Source organism: Cervus canadensis, chromosome 13, assembly GCF_019320065.1.
Source record: "Cervus canadensis isolate Bull #8, Minnesota chromosome 13, ASM1932006v1, whole genome shotgun sequence".
Lineage (NCBI taxonomy): Eukaryota > Metazoa > Chordata > Mammalia > Artiodactyla > Cervidae > Cervus > Cervus canadensis.
In genome coordinates this window covers 56894888-56919185 of record NC_057398.1, presented here as the reverse complement: position 1 = coordinate 56919185, position 24298 = coordinate 56894888, and the positions used below count along the sequence as shown (strand labels likewise).

The following is a 24298-nucleotide window of genomic DNA, read 5'->3' as shown; positions in this document are numbered from 1 at the left end:
TCTCTGCCTTGTTTTAATCTCTTCTGAGTTCATTCATGCTGTTTGTCTTGGCCTCACTCAGCAGTTGGAGGCCTTCCTTAGTACATGGTGATCCTCACTGTCCATTCGTATTTAAGAGTAAAGAGGATGGATTGAACATTCCAGCATGAGCCCAGAGTTTACTGGTTGGTTAACTCAGCTGTGGAAGAATCAAGAGGGTGGGTTCTTTCATTGGGGAATGTCCAAATGTCAGTTTTCTGTAGGACTTTCTTCTGGAAACTTATCTTTTCTAGAGAAGACTCTTAACAATCTGCTGCCTATGTATGGGTTAAGAGCTTGCTGCCGGTATTGTTGGAACAGAATATGGGAATAGTCTTCAGGGCTCCAGCATTCAGTATGAAGGCTTTATTCAGTATAAGCTGTTTGTGTTAATCAATGTTCTGGAGTCCAAGACCTCTCTGATTTAATATCTTCAGGGAGTAAACTACTGTCTGTGTTAGAGTCAGTCACTGCCTCCGTTGGCTGGAGAGGGAACCTAGAGGATTAATAACTGCTTCTTACATGGACTATCAGCTCATCTTCTGTTTTTATCACATACTTTGCTCCCCACCTCTGCCCATTTCTTCCAGTTTCTGAGCATAGATCCACTGGTTTTCACTTAAATGTCAATTTATTTTTCTGTTAGTTGCTGCTACTCTGTCTAGTTTTCATTCCTCCTCCAAATTAATTGGCTTATTGTGTTTACTCTTATTTTCTGTGTTGTTTCCTTGTATGTTTATAGCTTTTATACCTTTATTTTAATTAAAATTTTCCATAAAAATTGGAGATAAATGCATGGCTGATGTTTAAATGGAAGACTTCCTTTTTATTTTGACAGCAAAAAGGTTGATCTTATCATATTAATAGAATTGTTGGTAGTATTAAGTTGATTATAAGGTATTTCACAAACAGTAAACCTTGAAATTTTGATAATGGACATTTTAAGTGAAGTGAATTAATTAAAAAAAATACTTCCTAAAATTTTAGCTATAAAGAAGGGATGTCCACAGAAAGCAGGTATATACACCTCGATTCTCTGGGTTTTTTTCTTCTTTGGAAACAGTCTTTGAGATTATCTCTATTCTTTTGAAAGTCTTTAGATATTTAGATTCATGCTCTGGCACATGTGTGTTTAGCATTTTTTCTTAGAAAATAAGGAAGGAAAGAGTGTATGCGTTTTAAAATTTTTGACTAGTCTGATAATTTTTGTTATCTAGTCTGATAAATAGAATTACTAATTCATTTCTTTATAAGTCATATATCTGATTTATAAGTTTCTTTATTCACTATATACATCTACAGTTGACTTATTTCATGTTTTCATATTTACTGTTTTTGTGAGCTACAGCTTAGCTATTTAAACTCTGCTTATTTCATTTAAAACCATGATCATCTTTAAGGCTTTTGGTACGTAGATTGGAGTACTTTTTGATATGTTCTAAAGACTGCCATTCATATCATTAGCTGTTTATCAGGACATTTTTCATCCTCTGATCCTGCTGAGCTGAACAATATTATTGCTCTTAGAGTTACCCCCGCCCCCACCCCTGCCCCAATTATGCCCTGGTAGTCATTATTCTGCAGAAGAGCACGTGGGAACTCGTGTTAGAAAGCCTTCCTTAGGGCAGAAAAGGTATGACTGCTTTTCCAAGACCAGTTTTAGGGAAGGAGATTTTGAAATGGTTTGTAAGTATTTTAAAACATGTCACACAGATATATTAAGTTAGATGTGAGTCATTAACTACTATACTCCTTGGAGCTGAGCTGGGGTACTGCGAATTAAAGCAAAAAGGTGCTTGATGGGCTCATTTCAGAAGAGATAACAGTTAATACTGTAAATCAAAAAAGCCTTCATTTGTGCTTGGGGCAGTTATTATTCTGAGTATTTTTCATCTCTAAAAAATGAGCTGTTTCTTCAGTTAAATATGTATGGCTTATTTTTGTTTTCTTAATAATTTTGTATCTCTTTCATCATGTTAAGCCAGGTCCTTTGTACAGAGGATGTATTAAAAGTTCCTAATATTGTAAAGCTTATGTGCAGAAATATATCACTTACTGGTGAGTTCGCTACACAGTATTCACTTCTCAGTAATGCCCCTTGTTTTCTCTTTTCCCTATCATTAAATACAGCAGGCTTATTTTATTTTTATTCTTTATTTTATTAATTTTTTGTAAGATAGGGCTATGAAAAGGAGCATCATTAGTGAAAGTGAGAAAGCCTAAGAAAGGAGTGATTCTTACCTGAAAAAATAGAAATTTTGGATAAAGTATCAAATATCAAATTCAGTAGATGGAGGTTTGGTTCTTTGAATGAATCAGTCCACCAAATAGTTCATATAGAAACAAGAAGAGAAACCATTTGGAAAATTGATTTAGTATGTGTTCCAGGCAGTACAGATATTTGCTTATGAAATTAAAGTCTTAAATATTGGAAAGGTTATGGTGTGAGAATGTTCATAGAAAATGTCACTCGAGGAATGTGTTTGGAAGACTAAGGACCTTAGCTTTGATTTTGGTGTCATGAAGAATACATAGTCATGGCACTAGCTCATCCATGGGACCAACCTAGTCTGTAGGTGAAGGAAGTGCTTGGAGTAACTGAAAAAGCGTCTTTTATTGTGTGAATCAGATGATAACAGGGGAAGAAGCAGCAGTGAGTGATACTTCTGTTGAAGTGTTTACCTTCAAACAGAAGTATTTCATAAAGTCACAAAGAACAAGTTTTCAATGTTGCTGAAACCAGCCTGCATTGAGACAGTCTTTGAAAACACTTAAATAAGCATCAGAGAATGAAGCCGTAATCAGTAGACGTTTTCACTACTGTTAATTTAAGGAAAAGGAGCTAGTGCATCTCATTTTTACTTCATTGGTCAGGGAAAAAAGAATTGCCAATCACTGTACTACTCGAAGGCAGAAAAGCCTAACAGTTTTCCCGGTTTTCACATTCTTTATCATTTTCTTTTTTTCCTCTTTTCTTCCTCCATAGAGGTTGGGATATAGGGTGTTTATTGATAGTTGACAGTGAAAGTCGCTCAGTCGAGTCTTTGCAATGGGGAGCTGGAAAAGGGGATTCTGAGGAAGTTGGGACCAGATTTTTTAGTCTTGTGCCTTTAGTTAAGGAATCTGGACTTTATCCTTTAGGCATTTGGGCACCAGTTGTAATTTTTCATCAGGTAAGTGATGATCAGAGTTGATTATTTTTAAGAAAAGGAAGGCTGAAGGATGTAAAACCTGTATCAGAAGACCAACAAGTGGGACAGGCTCTTGCAGTAATCAGAGCAAGAGGGGAGAACTAAGGTTGTGTAAGATGGGGTGGTTGGGGGGTGAATAGAAAAGGGGAAGCAGGCTTGAAAGGCAGTTTGGAGGCTGCGTGAGTCTAGGACTGACAGGATTTAGAAGATGAAGGAGAGGGAGGGACTGTGAGGGTGACAGCTCCGAGTCAGAAGTGGTGACAGCTTTCACCAAATGGAGACTGTAAGAAGTGGAATGTGTCTGAGAGGTCAAGACTTGCGGAGGCAGTGCCTGCTCCAGGTTGTAATCGGAAATGAGATGAATGACAATAAGTAACGATCAGGTTAAAAACATCAAATGTGGGGAGAGGTCCTGGGTTAGTGCAGGAAACATGACACAAAGAAGCAGGCAGCCTGGATGGCTGAGTGTATGTGTGTGTCTGTGTGTGTGGTGTGTGTGCGTGTGCGGGGGGGCCAATTTTTCTGTCTCTGTAGGGTCCCAGGCACCTGGGGAACAATTAGCCAGTTTACACAGTCAGAGTATGTCAGTAGTATATTTTAGAAATGTTAACATTTTTAGGTTCAAATAAGTAATTGTCACCTATTTGGAGGGAATTCTTTAATCTATAATCTATGAATCCCTCTGTTGGACCAAATAAACGAACTGTACCAGCCACATACCAGCACATGGCAGGGCACACTGGCTGCTTCCTTGATGTTGACTTGAGTGAATTTTTTTTTAAACAAAGATTAAATTGTATTTAGGACACTCTGTCTAAGGAAGCAACAAAAACTTACATTTTGTGTAAGAAAGATTTGTTTTACTCCGTAAGGAAATTGTACTTTCTTACCCTCATTTCAGAACACATACCAGTCTAGAGTGACCTGTTGAATAACCCAAGATTTTGGTAATTAGAGTTGCTCATGTTTTTCCCTACCTTTAAAGTTATGATTTTTCCTTTTCTTTTCCTGAAAAGTTGACTGAAATTCAGTCAGATTTCTTGGCATTTAAGTGCCTGTTTCCTTAAAGGTGGCACTGAAGCAAGCATGATGCAATTTAAATCTGTAAGTCGCTTAAGGAGACTATATTGGCTGCTGTTAGGAGATCATTGACTAACTGTTACTTAACACTCTTGAGTTACAGACTTTCTGCAAGGTTTTCATCTATTTGAAATTGCCAGTATATCCATTTTGACTTTTGTGATAATGAAACTACAATGATAATCTTGTAGTAAGGGAAAGTGCCAGCTAGTTTCTGTTAGAAAGTAGCTTCCCTAGTGATTACAGGGCAGCAAATTTCAATCAAAATCAAGGGCAGAAGTTACTAGAAGAGATAAGGTGTTTACTTGTTTCTGATTTTGTGATAGCGCAAACACAGAGATAAGTTAGGGGACTCTGTTTCTCATAAATGGCAGCCATGTAATTTCTTCAGAGCTAGATACTTAGTGGTGGGAATACTTTTGAAATACCTGGCTTCTTTGGTATCTTGGTAACTTAGACCTAGACTCTTAATTGCTGTGTACTTTTAAAATTGTGCATTCATGCTGGTTCCTAGACCTTTTGAATTCCTGCTCCCAAAGGAGAATGCCTCAGAATGGAGGGACTCCTCACACATGTCCCTCAGTGGTCCCCCAGCCATTTTCAGGCCTCAGTTTTTAAAAGGAGTTGGGGGTGTGGACGGCAGGCGGGGTGAGGGTGGGGGGTGTAGAGAAAGACGCTGTCCTTAAGTTGCCCCTACATTGCAAGGCAACAGTATTTTACTCTCACATAAAAGCTGCTCTGACAGGAATGTGTGGAATGCTAACTTTGTAAATAATTCAGCTTAATGTTTGTTTACTGAAAATGCCTAAATAGATTAGAGTTTAGACAAAAGAGAGACTCTGGAGTTTGAGATGAGAACGCACGTGACTGTGCACACTGCTGTTGATGGGAACAGTTTAAAGCCAGTTTCTCTTTGTCCTCACTCCTTTTAAAATACACTGTTTAATTTTAATGTAGGGCGGCTTCTGATGTGAACAGCAGTTGTAATCACAGTGAACTTAAGTTTGGCAGTATGGTAACGTGCAGCATTGACATGGGGAAAATACGGGTATAAGTGAAGAACATAGTTATGGAGCTGCTGTGGAAATTTTCAGTTACTGTTAAAATAAAAATTAGTAATGGTGCCATACATCTTCTGGCCCTCTTTGAAGAAATGTTCTATTTGAAGTTGCTGAAGTGGCTGCCTGCATAGAATTTTCATCAGTGAGATTGAGGCTTTTTTAAAAATTTAAATGTCCTGCATAAAGTATGTCTTGTAGCATGTGTTTGCACTTATGGTGCATTTTTTAAAATCAAAAGAATATTTTATTGTTTCTCGCTAAAAACCATTGTTTCTGTGTTGTAGGCAGTTGAGTATGTGTATAGGGATGGATCGTGTATTACACATAGTGGCAGAGATGCCAGACTCCAGAGCCAGACCAACTGGGTTCCAAATACTTGGTCTACACTTGGTGAAGGAAGGTTGCTTAGCCTCACCAAACTTCAGGTTTTTCCTCTGTTTGAGACAGTCATTCTAGGGGTTATAATCACCTCACAGAGATAACTGTGAGGGTCAAGTGAATTAGTATTTGTAAAGTGTTTAGAATTAGAACAATGCTTGGCATCTGGTTAGCGCTATATAAATGTTTGCAACTGCATGTCATTATTAGAATGAGTTTCTTATATTCAGTTCTTATTTTTTTCTAACGAATAGGCAAAGATGAATCTAAAGTTGGAAGCTAGTTTGAAGGGAAACTGTTGTTACTTCTGCTGAACTACAAGATAGTCCAAAAATTATCCAATAATTGAATTAAAATTGTGTTCGGAAAATTGTCTCTCATTTTGCACTTCCCTGGAGGCTCAGTGGTAAAGAACTCACCCGCCAATGCAGGGGACACGGGTTCATTCCCTGGGTTGGGAAGATCCCCTGGAGAAGGAAATGGCAACCCACTCCAGTACTGACTGGGAAATCCCATGGACAGAGGAGCCTGGTGGGCTACAGTCCCTGGGGTTGCAAAGAGTCAGACACGACTCAAACAACTAAACAACTACTACTCTCGTTTTAGGTGTATCTGGTTTACTCATGCGTAATTCTTAGCAAAATAATAGAGCTAGATTTGAGGACCTAGAAATGTGTCCACTTTTTCTTACCCCTCACTTCAAGCTGTGGTTGAAATATATTACCCAAAAGATTTTCTTTACCAGGGAGGCTTTGATTTCTAAGTGTGTGCTTTCCTACTATTTGAGCATTCTCATCATTGTGAGCAAAGCACAGGGCATCATTAGAATATCACAGATGTCCTGAGTTGGGAGTTCTGTGTGTGCGTGACAACTCAAGGCATTTCTAGGTAGGAATTGTGGTAGTGGGGCTGGGAGGGGCTGTCTTATTGTTTGCACCAGATACTATGGAAGGTGTTTTTCTGTAATTATCACTTTAAGAGATACTAGAACTTCCATTTTAGAGTTGAGAAACCCAAAGTGAGATTAAATGGCCTGCCCCAGGTCCCACTGATAATAATGGACAGACTCTGGATCAAAACCCAGTCTGTGTTGCTTCAGAACCCTCTTTTAGCTGTCAGTGCCTATGTGCTTAGGGTAGTGAGGTACTTTTTTAGAAGCAAAACAGAAAACTCTCCATTCTCTCACCTAGATAACCTGGAAAGAAGGGGGCTGCCTGGCGAGCCACAGTGTCACCTGCCCAGACTGGACCAAGTTGGGAGCCGGGCAGCTTGCTGAGTTCTCCTGAGTCTTAGCTCCCCTTCGCTGGTTGCTTGGTAGCACTTGGGAATGACTCATTTTAAAATCTTATTCCTCAAAACTGGTAAGAAGGAAGCAAGATAAAAACATTATCATAGTGAAACACTTCAGAATAATGAAATTTATTAAACTCATTTGGTAGATTCTTTAGGGAATTCCCTCATTGTCCAGTGCTTAAGACTCTGCGCTTTTACTGCGCTGGGCCTGGGTTCAGTTCCTGGTCAGGAAACTGAGATCTAGCTAGTCACGCAGTGTGGCCAAAGAAGAGAAAATTCTTTATAAGTTTACTGTTGAAATTGACTTTCCATTCATTTATCAAGAAATTTTGTAAAGTTACTGGATATCATTTAATCGTTTGCCTAATAGAAATTTTAGAATCCTTTTTTTCCCCTCAGTTATTTTATAGAAGATTTTTAAACAGGAAAAAAGTATGAAAGACCACTATTTCTCTCACCTCGTTGCTGAAGTTGTTAGCAGTTGTCCATGTGTTTTTTTTATACAGCTGTCTGCCTATTCTCTCTCCATCTGGGTTTTGTTTGTTTGGGGGGATTACTTGAAGATACTCTCTATACTGTCTCAGAGACTCTTTTTTAAAGAAAGAGCTTTATTGAGATGTGATTCACATACCACAAAATTCAAAGAATTCCTTTGTAACTTTGAGACCCAGAATCCAGTCAGGGTTCACACCTCACGTTTGGTTCTGTTAACCTTGGTCCCTCCCTCCTCTTCCTGACCAGTCCCTGGTCCTCCCCATCCCACGTGCGCCCCCTCCCCTTTTAAGGAGACCCTATGTATAGAGAGAAACCAGTTGTCTTGAAGATGAATCCAGATTCTGAATTCATCTGATTATTTTGTCATGATGTCTTCTACTAACTTGTTCCTCTGTGTCCTTTTTACATAAGCCGGAAGTTAGGACTGAAGGTTAGGATTTAGGGTAGGCTCTCGGCCTGTTTCGTAGGTGTGATACTTAAACACTCTGTACTTGCTGTTGCATCACATCTCATATTAGTGATGGTGGTTTCTCATTTGGTTAAAGTGGTAATAAATAGTCCCTTATTAAGGGTACCTTTCCCCCCTACAGTTATAAAGTCATTTCTGGGGTGTGTACTTGAAAGGAGCTGGTATCTAGTATACCTTTCCCCTGTGTATCTTTGCCTTTTAGCATCAATTGATTATTCTTGCCTAAAACAGTTAATAATGACGATGACTTTCTCATTTACTTTTTGTTTGTTTTTCTAGGACTGAATTTAAGTTCCTAAAGGTGGGGGCTAAGATTCCTTTCCCTTTAATTATTGCTTTCTGGAGTGGGAAGTTGGTTTAACAGTCATCTCCAGTTGTCACAAGTGAACCTTCTTTCCCTCCCCTTTTGCCTTTGGTTTTTGTTTTTTTTGTTGTTTGTTTTTTTTAATGTCATGGACACAGGAGTTATTATTTGTTCAGTCCTTTACAATCATTGTGCTTTTTGACACGTAAATTCACAAATGAGGTAATGAGAACCAGTGCATACTAACCCTCATGGCCTTTTGACGTGACCTCATTTTTCTTTGAGTGCTTTCTTGCTTTCTGGGACAGGAAGATGTCCCGCACTGAACCTTGAACTTCCTGTATCCCAGACTTGGAATTACCTGTTTGTACAGGGAACTCTAGTGAGACAATACATTTATTTTTAGATATTTTCTTGACTTTAGTAGATTGACACTACGCATGTTATCTACCAGATAAAACTTCATTTCGTTTGTATAGCTTTTCATGATCTTACAAAGAACTTAAAAAAATTTTTTTTTTTTTTGCATTTTTTTGTTTGTTGATACCTTGTCTCATTAACTACAGTGCTGGACTAGCAAGAATTCTCTGCATTCTGTTGCTGCAAGGGCCATGATGGTGTTCTTCAACAAGTTAAAGAGAAGAATGGAGGGAGAATCATCATGTATTACATTTAAAAGACTGACAAGGAGTCTGTTTGGTGGTAAAAGCAGCCATGTGTTTATAATCAGTGACCTATATGGCTGGCTGTGCATGTAATATGTGAGAGAGGGGGTATTTATTATCATCCCTCACATTTCAGAAGAGGGAATTGTCAGGTCACATATTCTTTCAGCCCATTCAGACTGCTACACCAGATTATCACAGACTGGGTGGCTTAAAAACAACAGACATTCATTTCTCACGATGCTGGGGGCTGGGAGTCCAAGATCAGGGCACTGGGAGATTTGGTATCTGGAGAGGACCTGCTTCCTGGATCATTAGAGGTGCCTTCTTGCTATGTTCTCACACAGAAGAGAGGCTTATGTATGTTTGTGTCATTTAAGGTTTTAACAGTTTGTGATACTAAAACATTGGTATCTGTTTTCTAGATAAATTCACAGCTCTGCTCATTTGTTATAAATCTGAATTCTCATTGATATGTACTGTGTAATGTAGCAAATAAAAAAATAATGATGTACTTTAAGAGACTGGGGGAGTGTATTCTGAATATCTCATGTTCCTAATTAAGTATGAAAGTGTATAGAGGGCTTGTGTCAAAAGATTCCTTGAGATGTTACTTTTGTCCTTTTAGGCAGTTTTGTCAACTTTAACTTATTAGCAATCCTTCAGAGATTATACACAATGAAGAAAATCAGAGTTGCAGGAATGTTTCCTAAAATTTAATTCTGTGGAGCTGGATGGATGCAAGTTAGAATAGAAGAAACCAGAAAGAGTCTTTGTTGAGCAAGGACGTAAGTGTTAATTAAGTCCATAGTTAAGTCAAGGGCAGCAAATGGAATTAAAAAATAAAAAACAGTATGTGGATGAAAAAAAAATGCATTGAAGAAGCGTGTTTTCCAGGAGCATGAGGCCTGAATTCTTGGAAAGCCAGGCAGAATTTGTTTTTCTTAGAGAGCTCTGTACATTTAATGTATGCTTAGGCTATAATTAAAGGTGATGTGATTTCAGCATCTTGATCTTTTTTTACCTGGGATATACTCCTAAATGCTTTTTTCTAGTTTGCTAGGATCTTAGAAATTATCCATCTGAATTGGTAATCTATATGAGAATCTGGAAACAACAAAAAGTTAATAAAAATGAAGCTCAGGTGGGCTTGTTGACAGAATACCATCATGGTAAGACAGTTAAAAGAACTGAAAAAAAAAGCCTGTGAAGGAAGGAGAAGGCAAAAATTGATCAAGACAGTTGTTCAGTCACTTAGTTGTGTCCGACTGCGAACCTGTGGACTGCAGCACACCGGGCTTCCCTGTCCTTCACTGTCTGCTGGAATTTGCTCAAACTCATGTCCATTGAGTCGATGATGCCATACAATCATCTTATCCTCTGTTGCCCCCTTCTCCTGCCCTCAGTCTTTCACAGTATCAGGGTCTTTTCCAATGAGTAGATTCTTCACATCAGGTGGTCAAAGGCTTGGAGCTTCAGCTTCAGCATCAGTGCTTCCAATGAATATTCAGGATTGATTTCCTTTAGGATTCACTGGTTTGATCTTGCTGTCCAAAGGACTCTGAAGAATCTTCTCCAGCACCACAGTTTGAAAACATCAATTCTGTGGTGCTCAGCCTTCTTTATGGTCCAACTCTCACATCCGAAGTACATGACTACTGGAAAAACATAGCTTTCGCTAGATGTTGTTTTGTCGGCAAAGTGATGTTTCTGCTTTTTAATGCACTCTCTAGGTTTGTCATAGCTTTTCTTCCAAGGAGCAAGCTTTTAATTTCATGGCTGCAGTCACCATCTGCAGTGATTTTGGAGCCCAAGAAAATAAAATCTGCCACTGTTTCCACTTCTTCCCTATCTATTTGCCATGAAGTGGTGGGACCAGATGTCATTTTCTTGGTTTTTGAATGTTAGTTTTAAGACAGCTTTTCCCCCTCTCTTTCACTTTCATCAAGAGGCTGTTTAGTTGCTCTTCACTTGGGAATTGCTTATTCTTATCTCAAAGAATTCTTTGAGAATTAAAGAAAAGTTGTTTGCTTAAACATGGGATCTTCCATATAATCTTGAATCAGTAGGCTCTTCATTGAAATTCTCTTATATTCAAGATTGAAAATATTCAGTTCTTATGATTAAATTTTCAATTCTTTAGTGGGATGTCACAGTGTCTTCCACAGTTAGAAAATCATTGATGTTCTTATTCAAATTCTAAAGATTTGGCGCTATATTTTACTGCTGTTGATTTCTACCAGAATACGTTTTTTAATATGAAGGGGTTTTTTCTATGTTCTTAATTTCATAGGCAGAACTTTAAGATAGTATCTTTCACCACCACCACCACCTCTCAACGCAGAAGACTGCAAATAAGAAAAGAGTTTATTTGCTGGATCTTAAGAATTACAATTTGAGGGAGGCAGATTTGGATAATCTTGGAAGAGAAAGAGATAGGGACTTAACAAAAGTCACCCACCAAGAATTGTGATTGACTGACTCGAGTCAGAGATTTGTCCTTAAGGAATCATGAGTTGTTTCAGCGTAGGAGGTCCAACAAGTAGATAAGACTCTGCTGTCATGAGTTTCTGACAAATGTCCTGAATGGCTTCATCCGATCAGAAGGTCAGATTCCATCCAGACAGAGGTGTGCATGAGTCATACTTCTAATGGCTTCTTGGCTCCGTTTTAGAGGGCTCTCTCAGCACACTGCTGATTCCATTTTGATTGCCTTTCACACATGTAGGGGAGATTTACTAACTGCAGTTGTAAATCGTGTAAAAAAATTTGCAGCAGCAAAGGTATTATGAATTTAGCCAGTAGTGTGAACCTTTTTTAGTTTAGGTGAAAATAAATTAAAATGAAAACATAACAGTCTTCTTAGGGAAAGCAATGAAATCAGCTGTTGCTGATGGCTAAATATAGATATGATTATCATGTTTATTTTTTTAGGATTTGACTTTAATTTTTCCCCCTTCAAAACTGAAATGAGTTTAAGCTCTTAGTTATTAGGTATTAAACTAATGAATAATCCCAAAATTCTGTTTTCAGTTTTCCTTTTCAGTAGCTGCCAGTGTATGTTTGATCCATGAAATGGAAGCTGATTAACATTTTGAAGGGTTGTCTGCATCTTCAAAATCAACACAGACTGCTTCTGTATGATCGTGATTAAATGTTTGTACAGAGCCAGGCCAGTGAGGGTGGGGACTATTTTGTTTCCATGTGTCATATGGTTTTCATTAAGTTTTTGCATTTAAGTCAGTTTTATTTTTCAGTTGATGTAGGCACAGAGAGTTGTCTTGTAGGTTGCTTTAGGTCATTGAGTCATTGTTGCCATGCAGTAAATCTGACAAACTTCATAAGCTGGTAAATTTTGGTCAGTCAACACAACTTCATCTGACGGAGGTAAATGTCTGAGTCTCATGTGTACAGTGTGGGTACTTGTCTCTTACATTATATTAATATCAAGGTGAAGAATGGGAAGGACATTTAGTTTCTTTCCAGTCTTAGACCTCTGTCTAAACTTTCTCATTTGTAGTGTTGTTGTAGTCAGCAGTTAACCAGTAATTCAAATCCAGAACTCTCTGGGTTTTTTATTCCTTTTGTAATCATATTACATCAGTTTGCCATTGCTTCTGTTTTACAAACAAAACAAAAGCTTTTAATTCTCATGATGTCTCAAAATTTAATGAACTCTCTCTAGGGATTGGACTTCCCTAGTGGCTCACAGGTAAAGAATCTGCCTGCAATGCAGGGGAGGAGAGTTGGATCCCTGGGTCAGGAAGATCCTTCGGAGAAGGAAATGGCAACCCCCCTAGTGGGAAATCCCATGGACAGAGGAGCCAGACGGGCTGTAGTCAGTGGGGGTCACAAAGAGTCAGACACGACTCAGTGACTGAACAGCAACAGTATCGGAATCACCTTAGGCAAATTTTACCAACGAATAACACATTTGGAATTTGTCTCATGCTTTTTCTCTTTCTCTTATATTAACCTCTGATCCACCTTTTCTTTGTGGGTGCTTCATTTTTTTAAGGAAGTTTTATACTTAATGGTGAGACATCTTTATGGAAAAGATCCAGTAAGTTGCAATTATGTATATCTGTTGTGTGAGATAATTTGCCCAACTTCTGACTTTCATAGAAATTAAAGTGTGCTTCAGTTCTCAGTGTATTTTAGTACTCATTCTACTGTGTAATTTTTAGGTTATAACAGATGATTTAGTAGTATGTTGTGTTCATGTGTGGTGTTGGAGAAGACTCTTGAGAGTCCCTTATGCAAGGAGATCCAACCAATCCATCCTAAAGGAAATCAGTCCTGAATATTCATTGGAAGGATTTATGTTGAAGCTGAAACTCCAATACTTTGGCCACCTGGCGCAAAGAGCTGACTCATTTGAAAAGACCCTGATGCTGGAAAGACTGAAGGCAGGAGGAGAAGGGGATGACAGAGGATGAGATGGTTGGTCGGCATCACTGACTTGATGGACATGAGTTTCAGTGGACTCTGGGAGTTGGTGATGGACAGGGAGGCCTGGCGTGCTGCAGTCCATGGGGTCGCAAAGAATTGGACACGACTGAGCGACTGAACTGAACTGAGCTGTGGTCATACTGATTAAGTTTTACAGCAGTTTAGTGTTGTGGAAAGAACTTGGACTTTGGAGTCAAGTGGATCTGGATTTAAGTATTGATTCAGCCATTTATTAACTCTGACTTAACTAAGTTGCTTCTCTTCTTTGAGTCTTAGTTTCCTTATTAAAGATGAGAAAGATAATAGCTTTCTGGCTAAGAATCTTAAGAGCATTAGAAGCAAGACAATATTATGTAAAGTGTCTGGCACATAATAGCTTCATAGTATATAGTTCGTAGTATTAATATAATTCTTTTGTTATTGAAGAAGTTAGACAGGAAAAGAGAAACATTATAGTTAATAAAACCAGAAAGGTTTCTTGGTGGAGATCTTTTAGGAAGGCTTTGGAGGAAACTGATAAAACTTATTTGTGGAAATGATTGAAGAATAGTTGGTTTTCTCCTTGTTGTCCTTTAAATTAATTTCTACTTCTGCATGTAGTTTAAAAGACCACATTTTGCCAGAAAGTCCGTTATGTTAGATGAAGCAGGTTTCTGCCCCATTCTGTCCGCTTCGCACAGTTCTGACCCGAGGGCCACCTGGGCAGCCGGGGCAGCCAGCTCCTGTGGCTGCGGCTCTGCCAGCCCTTAGACACCTCCCAGCTATCACAGAGTCAGGTCTTTTCACTTGTCAATTTGAGGTATTACCTGCTGGCTTTCTGTTGTTGTAGGCCAAGATTTCAATCTCTTACACTGTCTGTTTCTTCCCCTCCATCCTTTTCAATATAGTTAGTCTGTAATAGTTTGCTAATTCTGTATTCACCATATATCATTATACCTAATCAAGTATTATTTATAGCTGAAAGTTATAATATTCCTTACTTTTAAGGAAGACAAATAGAAGGGAAACTAATAATTGCCTTGATTTTTCATATTTAACTTACAAAATTTTAGTCTTTCAAAATCAAATTGCGTCAGGTAATGTATCTACTATAATAACTTCCTTGGAGACATTCTTTCCTAGAGTCCTCTATTTTCCTTTTTCTGGGCTGGTTGCTCTCTTGGGCCACTTCACAGTGGTCATCCCTGGGACATAAATTTCTTATGATCCTGGGAATGTCTCCAGGGTTAGATTCCGTTTCCTGGATCTGGTGTCCTCTTCTTCCTTGGTTTACTCCCACTGTTTTTTGTTTGTTTGTTTGCCACTTTATTTTTTTAATGGAAGGATAGTTGTTTTACAGAATTGTGTGCTTTTCTGTCAAACATCCGGAAGACTCAGCAGGAGGTACACCCATGTCCCCTCCCGTCTCGCTCCCCATCCCACCCTTCTAGATTGTCACGGAGCCACTGTTTGAGTTCCCTGAGTCATTCAGCAGACTCCCACTGCTGTCTGTTTTACACATGGTAATGTAAGTTTCCGTGTTACTGTCTTCATACATCTCACCCTCTCCCTCCTCGCCTCCCCCGTCCTTAGGTCTGTTCTCTGTGTCTGTTTCTCCATTGCTGCCCTGAAAATAACTTCATCAGTACCATCTTTTTAGATTCCATATATATGTGTTGGTATACAATACTTATATTTCTCTTTCTGACTTACTTCATGCTGTATAATAGGCTCTAGGTTCGTCCACCTCAATGACTGAGTAGTATTCCATTGTATGTATGTACCACAGCTTCTTTTTCCATTCATCTGTTGATGGACATCACGGTTGCTTCCATGTTCTAGCTGTTGTAAATAGTGCTGCAGTGAATATTGGGGTACACGTCTAATTTTCAATTTTGCTTTCCTCAAGGCATGTGCCTACTAGTGGGATAGCTGGGTCATATGGTGGTTTTATTTTTTTAAAGGAATCTCCATACTGTCTTGAGTCGTTGAGTCGTTCAGTCTTGTCCGACTCTTTGCAACCCATGGACTGCAACATACCAGGCTTCCCTGTCCATCATCAACTCCTGGGAGCTTGCTAAAGCTCACGTCCATGCAGTCGGTGTTGCCATCCAACCGTTTCATCCTCTGTCATCTCCTTCTCCTCCTGCCTTCAATCTTTTCCAGCATTGGGGTCTTTTCCAGTGAGTCAGTTCTTCACATCAGGTGGCCAAAGACTTGGAGCTTTAAGCTTCAGCATCAGTCCTTCCAGTGAACATTCAGGACTGATTTCCTTTAGGATGGACTGGCTGGACAGTCCAAAGGACTCTCAAGAGTCTTCTCCAACACCACGGTTCAAGAGCATCAATTCTTTGGTGCTCAGCTTTCTTTATGGTCTAGCTCTCACATCCATACATGACTACTGGAAAAACCATAGCTTTGATTAGAAGGACCTTTGTCAGCAAAGTGATGTCTCTGCTGTTTAATGCACTGTCTAGGTTTATCATAGCTTTTCTTCCAAGGAACAAGCTTCTTTTAATTTCATGGCTGCATTCACCATTTGCAGTGATTTTGGAGGCCAAGGAAATAAAGTCTGTCACTGTTTCCATTGTTTCGCCATCTATTTGCGGTGAAGTTATGGGGCCAGATGCCATGATCTTTGTTTTTTGAATATTTAGTCTTAAGTTAGCTTTTTTACTCTCCTCTTTCACTTGCATCAAGAGGCTCTTTAGTTCCTCTTCCCTTTCTGTCATAAGGGTGGTACCGTCTGCATAACTTAGGTTATTGATATATCTCCTGGCAATCTCGATTCCAACTTGTGCTTCCTCTAGCCCGGCATTTCGCATAATGTACTCTGCATGTAAGTTAAATAAGCAGGTGACAATATGCAGCCTTGACGTACTCCTTTCCCGATTTGGAACCAGTCTGTTGTTCTGTGTCCAGTTCTAACTGTTGCTTCCTGACCTGCATACAGATTTCTCAGGAGGCAGGTAAGGTAGTCTGGTATTCTCTTCTCTTAAAGAATGTTTTGCAGTTTGTTGTGATCCGCACAAAGGCTTTGGTGTAGTCAATAAAGCAGAAATAAATGTTTTTGTGGAATTCTCTTACTTTTTCTGTGATCCATTGGATGCTGTCTATTTGATCTCTGGTTCCTCTGCCTTTCCTAAATCCAGCTTGAATATCTGGAAGTTCTCGGTTCACGTACTGTTGAACCCTACCTTGGAGAATTTTGAGCATTACCTTGCTAGCATGTGAGATGAGTGCAATTGTGCTGTAGTTTGAACATTCTTTGGTATTGCCTTTTTTTGGGATTGGAATGAAAACTGACCTTTTCCAGTCCCGTGGCCACTGCTGAGTTTTCCAGATTTGCTGACATATTGAGTGCAGCACTTTCACAGCATCATCTTTTAGGATTTCAAATAGCTGAGCTGGAATTCCATCAGCTCCACTATCCATCACCTCCATTAGCTTTGTTCATAGTGATACCTCCTAAGGCCTACTTGACTTTGTTTTCCAGGATATGTGGTTAGTGATCACTCCATTGTAATTACCTGGGTCATTAAGATCTTTTTTGTATAGTTCTTCTGTGTATTCTTGCCACCTCTTCTTAATATCTCCTGCTTCTGTTAGGTCCATCCCATTTCTGTCCTTTATTGTGCCCATCCTTGCATGAAATGTTCCCTTTGTGTATCCAGTTTTCTTGAAGAGATTTCTAGTCTTTCCCATTCTGTTGTTTTCCTCTATTTCTTTGCATTGATCATTGAGGAAAGCCTTCTTATCTCTCTTGGCTATTCTTTGGAACTATATTCACATGGGTATATCTTGCCTTTTCGCCTTTGTCTTTGGCTTCTCTGCTTTTCACAGCTATTTGTAAGACCTCCTTGCTACTGCTACTACTAAGTCACTTTAGTCGTGTCCGACTCTGTGTGACCCCATCCCTGGGATTCTCCAGGCAAGAACACTGGAGTGGGTTGCCATTTCCTTCTCCAATGCAGAAAAGTGAAAGTGAAGTCGCTCAGTCATGTCTGACTCTTCGCAACCCCATGGACTGCAGCCTACCAGGCTCCTCCGTCCATGGGATTTTCCAGGCAAGAGTACTGGAGTGGGGTGCCATTGCCTTGTCCGAAGACCTCCTCAGACAACCATTTTGCCTTTTTGCATTTCTTTTTCTTGGCGATGGTCTTGATCACTGCCTCCTGTACAGTGTCACCAACCTCCCATAGTTCTTCAGGCACTCTGTCAGATCTAATCCCTTGAATCTTTTTGTCACTTTCACTGTATAATTGTAAGGGATTTGATTTAGGTCATACCTGAATGGTTGAGTGGTTTTCCCTGCTTTTAAATTTAAGTCCGAATTTTGCAATAAGAAGTTCATGATCTGAGCCACAATCAGTTCTTGGTCTTGTTTTTGCTGACTGTATAGAGCTTCTCCATCTTCAGCTGCAAGGAATGTAATCAATCTGATTTTGGTATTGACCACCTGATAATGTCCATGTGTAGAGTCATCTCTTGTGTTGTTGGAAGAGGGTGTTTGCTATGACCAGTGTGTTCTCTTGGCAAAACTCTATTAACCTTTGCCCTGCTTCATTCTGTACTCCAAAGCCAAATTTGCCTGTTACTCCAGCTATCTCTTGACTTCTCACTTTTGCATTCCAGTCCCCTATGATGAGAAGGACATCTTTTTTTGATGTTAGTTCTAGAAGGTCTTGTAAGTCATCATAGCACTGTTCAACTTCAGTTTCTTTGGCATTAGTGGTTGGGGTATATGTTCAACCTCAGCTTCTTCAGCATTAGTGGTTGGGGCATAGACTTGGATTACTGTGATACTGAATGGTTTGCCTTGGAAACGAACAGAGATCATTCTGTCGTTTTTGAGATTGCACCCATGTACTACTCAGCTGGTCAAGAATCCACCTGCAATGCTGGAGACCTGGGTTTGATCCCTGCATTATGAAGATCCCCTGGTGAAGGGAACAGCTACCCACTTCAGTAGTCTAGCCTGGAGAATTCTATGGACTGTATAGTACATGGGGTAACAAAGAGTTGGACACAACTGAGCAACTTCACCATCTTCCATAGTGCCCTGTGTAAGTGGTGCTGGGAAAACTGAACAGCTCGGTTGAAAAGAATGAAATTAAAACACTTCCTAATGCCATACACAAAGATAAAGACCTAAATGTAAGACCGGAAACTATAAAACATGAAAACATAGGTAGAACCCTCCATAACATAAATCAAAGCAAGATCATCTGTGACCCTTCTCCTAGAATAATGGAAATAAAAACAAAAATAAACAAGTGGGATGTAATTAAACTTGAAGGCTTTTGCACAGCAAAATAAATTACAAACAAGGTGAAAAGGAAACCCTCAGAATGGGAGAAAATAATAGCAAGGGAAACAACTGACAGAGAATTAATTTACAAAATATACAAGCAGCTCATACAACTCAATACTGGAAAAACAAACTGCCCATCAAAAAGTGGGAAAAAAAGACCTAAACAGACATTTCTCCAAAGAAGACATACAAATGGCTAACAAACACACGAAAAGATGCTCAACACCACTCATTGTTAGAGAAGTGCAAATCAAAACTACAATGAGATACCACCACACATCAGTCAGAATGGCCATCATCAAAAAGTCTACCAACAATAAACTCTGGAGAGGGTGTGGGGAAAAGGGAACCCTCTTGTGTTGCTGGTAAAAGTCAAATGCTGGAGAGGGTGTGGAGAGAAGGGAACCTTCCTGCATAGCTGGTGGGAATGTAAATTGATACCCCCACTATTTTGGTAAAGCATACGAAACCCCATGAACAGGGGAGCCTGGTGGGCTTCAGGCCATGGGGTCGCAGAGTCGGACACGACTTGGTGACTGAGCAGCAGCCCCCAGGGGTTTTGTCTTCCTCGAGGCCACTGTTCAGGCTTTCCTCCTACCTGACTGTAGTCGCCACGCTGGAGTCTCCCAGGCTGTTCTTCAGTTAGCCTACTTTTTCTAATGTTTTTCATCACTTTTTTCCTTCTGCATGATTTTCTTAGCTTTGTCTTCTCACCTTTATACTTTTTTTTTTCAGCCATCATGCTTTTGTTTCTAAGCTCTTTGTTATTCTCTTAATGTTTCTTTTAAAATAGCAACTGTTCTCATCTTGTAGATATAATATAATCTCCTAACTCTTCAGGGATATTAATGGTATTTTCCCGTAAGGTTTTCTTTTCTTAGTTGAATAGTTTCTTTTTCTTAGAAGTTGCTTTTTAAATGTTTGTTTATATTATTCTTCCTCTTCTTTTTGATAAATCTTATTTGTTCATGATTAGAACAAATAATCCTAGAAAAGTTGACTGGACGCTCTGAATATGTGGAGTTTGTCCTCATGACGTGAGCTTTAATGTAGCCTTCTCTTAGTGTGTTATTTATTAGTTACTGGTTAGATTTTCTATGGTGTATTCCTGACCTGCTCCCTGGAGGAAAAAGCTCTGGCTACCAGCATTTTGGGAGTCCACCATGAGAAGAAGGCTGGGACTCATCATTGGAGGTGAAGTGTATGTGCCTGTGTGTGACTTAATGCCCTGGTTTTGGTACTGCGCCTGCGCTTCCATCTGTGACTGCCCATTACCCCTCCAGAGGTTAAGCCTCTAGTCTTCTGCCAGGGGAGTGGGGAGGGGCATCCAGGGGAAACAGTCTGATTGTTTCCCAGTCTAACTTTCACCCGGTTGTCTTTATCTTGATTCCTCCATTCTACCCTTCCAAAAGTACCAGAACTGCCCATTCCTAGGTTTTGGTTTTTTCCCCTGAAGAGTCTGCAGGTTGAATTGGGTTAGTTGTCAGCCTGACAGTTGGAGTTGTAGGATTCACCTTCCTTGGCTTTGCCAAGACATGGTCCATCTGCTTCCACCTTCTAAAATCGTGTTGCTGTTTTCTGTTTGGATCTTGTCCTCATGGATTGAGCTTCCCAGGTGGCACAGTGGTAAAAAAATCCACTTGCCAATGCAGGAGCCCAGGGACCAAACCCGTGTCTCCTACGTGGGTTTGATCCCTGGGTCAGGAAGATCCCCTGGAGAAGGAAGTGGCAACCCAACCCAGTATTCTTGCCCCTGGGAAATCCCATGAACAGAGGAGCCTGGTGGGTTACACTCCATGGGGTCGCAAAGTGTCCGATGGCCTGGAGAATTCCATGGACTGTATATAGTCCATGGGGTCGCAGAGGGTCAGATATGACTGAGTGACTTTCACTTCACTAGTGACTAAACAACAAATACCAGGAAGCATATACTTTTTAGAATTTATTTGAAAGCCTTGAATAATTAATTTGGCAGAGGTGTTACAGTTAATGGTTCAAAGTGGATCTCTGTTCATTGGGAACAACTCTCGCTTATTTAAGTAAGGTGAGATTGGCAGGGAAAACTTTAGCTGACTCAGGGAACATGGCCTCTTATTCAGTTAGGTAGCTTAATCTAACAGAATCAGAAGTCCTTTAGGAATGTGGGTTTGGGCCTGCAGAGAGGAGGGATGGAGGCGTGTCCGCGTCCTCCAGCAGCAGCGTTATAAATTGCCTTTCTGCTTTGTTGCTCTGTCAGTGCGGCCCAGAAAGCCTTGGAACTGTTCTATGGTGGGTTTTTAACCAACACAGATGGCTCTTGTTTCTTCATGCTGGTTAAATTATAGTACCAAGTGTACTGTTTGATTCATGAAGTCAGTTCTGAGATCTTTGTTCACATTTATATGCTCTCCAGTCTTCAGGTTCTATTTAGGAAAAAGCTTTGACGAGTAAGCCAAGAGGACATTTTTTTCCTGTTTGTGATAGCATCCTTTAAAAAAAAATGGTATTACTGTTTCAGGGCTGTATTTTTTTAAATTAAAAAAAAAAAATGGCTTCAACAGAATTAGATAAGTAACCTCTTAACCCTGTAAGTGTTTTTAACGTCTTTTCTCCTAATAATTGCTTTTTATAGGTTAGTAGGCTCCCATAAAGTAACTGTTTTCTCTAACCAAATGGGTTTTTGTATATTTAGATTTTTTCCCCACATTGTGTATTTCTGTGCATGGAGTAAGTAGAAAAGCACAGACTGTTAGCTCCATGAAGACAGGGACTTTATTTTGTTCATCATTCTTTCTAACACTCAGGACAGTGTTTGATACGCAGTTCTCAGTGAATATTTGCGAAATGAAGAAAAGAAACTAGTTCAGCATCCTGCACTACTTAATTAATGCCACAAGGTGGTACTGTTGTACTGTGAAATAAAAGACTGTAATTCTTGCATAGTTTTATATAAATCCTATGAATAAACAAAATGAATTGACTACCATTATGTTTATTGCCTGCTTTGGTTATTTATGGTTTTAGCGTGTGACTAGTCTTTTAAGTCCATGATTTGAGGAGGCAGTGAGATCATAACTTATATAACATTTGGTTCAGCTTTTTATCACATTTTAAATGTGATAGCATCTATAAACACCTAGCACAGTATCAGGTGAGTTTCATTTTTCACTGTTTTAATTAATTTTGGATTAAAATACTTTGTTAAAAATTTCTCTGTGTGTTAAAATAATTTGCCAAATGTTTTCTAATAGGTTATCACTGAATGTTAAATAACATTTTATGTCTGTTTTGATTGTCAGAAGATTTGAAAAATTGATCCCAAACCTAGACTTTACTATATCACCACAAACAACCCCCCCCGACACACACACACATACACACACTGCAAATAAAAAATGTAATTCTGCTTCTGTGGTTCTTGTATCAGGCCCACATTTCTTAACACAGCACTACATATGTGTATGTATACGATCATAATGTGTATAGTTAAGTTTGTCTTGGTTTCACTCCTATTATAAAACAAAGTGTTGACAAGTTTGTTTTGTAGCCTAGAGTTTTAAATTTCCTTATGGTAAAATTGACTTTTGAATATTTTGATCATGTGCTTTCCCTTAGACTGAAGCAAAATCAGAAGAGGGCCCAGGATGGACGATCTTGCGTGATGATTTCATGATGGGCGCATCCATGAAAGACTGGGACAAAGAAAGTGATGGAGCAGATGACAGCAGACCGGGGTCTGGGAGTGACTGACACATAAAGCTACATAAGAAGCTCAGTTTACATTTTACTTTCCTGGGAAAACAGTTCATACTCTGAAGGTTGGGAAATTATAAAGATTGCATTTGTAAGAAAGCCAAAAGACTTCCATTATTACCAACTTTGGTGTTTCCTTTTTTCATGTAAACTTTGTTAAAATTATATTTCAAACCTTATATGATTTTAAGCATTGTTCCTTAGAACATTTGTAAAAAGAAATATTTCTACTTGAGAGGTGCATTTTGCTAGGTTTACTATAGGTTTACATACTGCCCTTGGATATTGGTATTTCATTCAGCTATCACCAGTGTTTGTGGAAATGCAACATCAATTTATAATTAAAATGAACTCCTTGATGTTAGTATTTTTTAGCCTCTAACTTACATACTTGTATATGTATATTTTTTGTGGGAAAGGGTTGGTGGCTGTTTTGGTGAGGTATTGAGAAAACCTATGTATTAATAACAATTTTTAAATCATAGCATTTCTGATTTGGGGTAATGATTTTATTTATAGATACTCTGGCAAATAATGATTTAAGAAGTATCAAATTTCTACTTTTATATTGTCTTTTATATGCTAAGTAATGTATATAAATAATGACTTAGATTTATTTTAAATGTTAGTTTATTTTTGTATGAGAGATTTACTGAGGTGGAAATTCTCATATTTAACTTATACAGTGAGGCATAGTTTCTTAGGAAGCATAGTTGACATGTTCTAGTTTCTCTTATTTTCCCTATTTTTGAGGTTTTTTTTCCCTTTTTTCTCTATATTTGAGTCAGCTTAAATTCTCTTTTATGGATGGACTGACAAGTGAAATGGTAGACAATAGATGCGTATGTGTGTGCTTAATCACTTCAGTCTTATCTGATTCTTTGCAACCCTATGGACTGTAGCCCACCGTGTTCCTCTGTCCATGGCATTCTCTAGGCAAGAATACTGGAGTGGATTGCCATGCCCTCCTCCAGAGGATCTTTCCTACCCAGGGATCGAACCATCATCTTCTGCGGCTCCTGACTTGCAGGCAGGTTCTTTACCACTGAGCTAGCAGGGAAGCCCAGACAGTAGATAGTCTGCATCAGAAAGCTGCATCTGAGTTGAAGCTTGATTGCTTATAGTAGCCTTAAAGATTACTAAATTGGGTGACTTTTAGTCTAGATGTTAAACAGAAAGAGATGAGAAAGCAGGACTATTTAAATACCATTCCAAAATTTCTGTGATACTGGGCCTAAGCTGCAAAGTTTGTAGGGGAATTATTAATAAAAGTGATCTCTTCTTTTTTATGATTCATCTCTTTCGCCATCTTTCCATAATAAAAATAGTTGCCTCCTACTATCCAGTTGCACTTGTTTGCGTGTGTTATATGTGGAAGGATAATCCTCCCCTTAGAACTATGCTAGAGCAGAGATGTTTATATTTGCAAACCCATTTGAGTGTTACAAGTATTATGTAACCAGAGTCAAATTAGTCCATGGCCTGATATTTGTTATCCTAAAAGGAAGGTATACATTCAAGATATCAAATGCTTAAACCAGCAGAGCTCAAAATGCACTTTTATATTTATCCAAACTTTTGAAATTTAGTGTCTTCTTGAATTATAGGACCTGCTGTTTTGTCAGTGTAATATAAATAAATGTGAACAGATATTACTCAGTAGTAACATGAGCACCTGAATATCTCAATATAACTTAACACACATAAATATTTCAGTGCAACCTAATATGTGGATAATTCTGAGAAATTTGCAGCACCTAAAAACTACCTTCTCACAATCAAAGATTTAAAATTTTTTTTTTGCTATTAATATGTTTCTGAATCATATTAAAGCTTTGCAGAAATTCTCCTGTACTAACATCAAGTG

At 39.0% G+C, this 24298-nt stretch overlaps 1 protein-coding gene across 1 annotated transcript in view; it reads left to right on the top strand.

Moving 5' to 3' along the window:
- Positions 1 to 23720, top strand: part of RRP15 (ribosomal RNA processing 15 homolog) — a 52802-nt gene extending 29082 nt beyond the window's left edge. Inside the window, exon 5 of the mRNA XM_043485979.1 lies at positions 22294 to 23720. Coding sequence (XP_043341914.1) covers positions 22294 to 22428 — 135 coding nt within the window. The 3' untranslated portion in view covers positions 22429 to 23720. The remainder of the gene's footprint in view (positions 1 to 22293) is intronic.
- Positions 23721 to 24298: the final 578 nt, after the last annotated feature.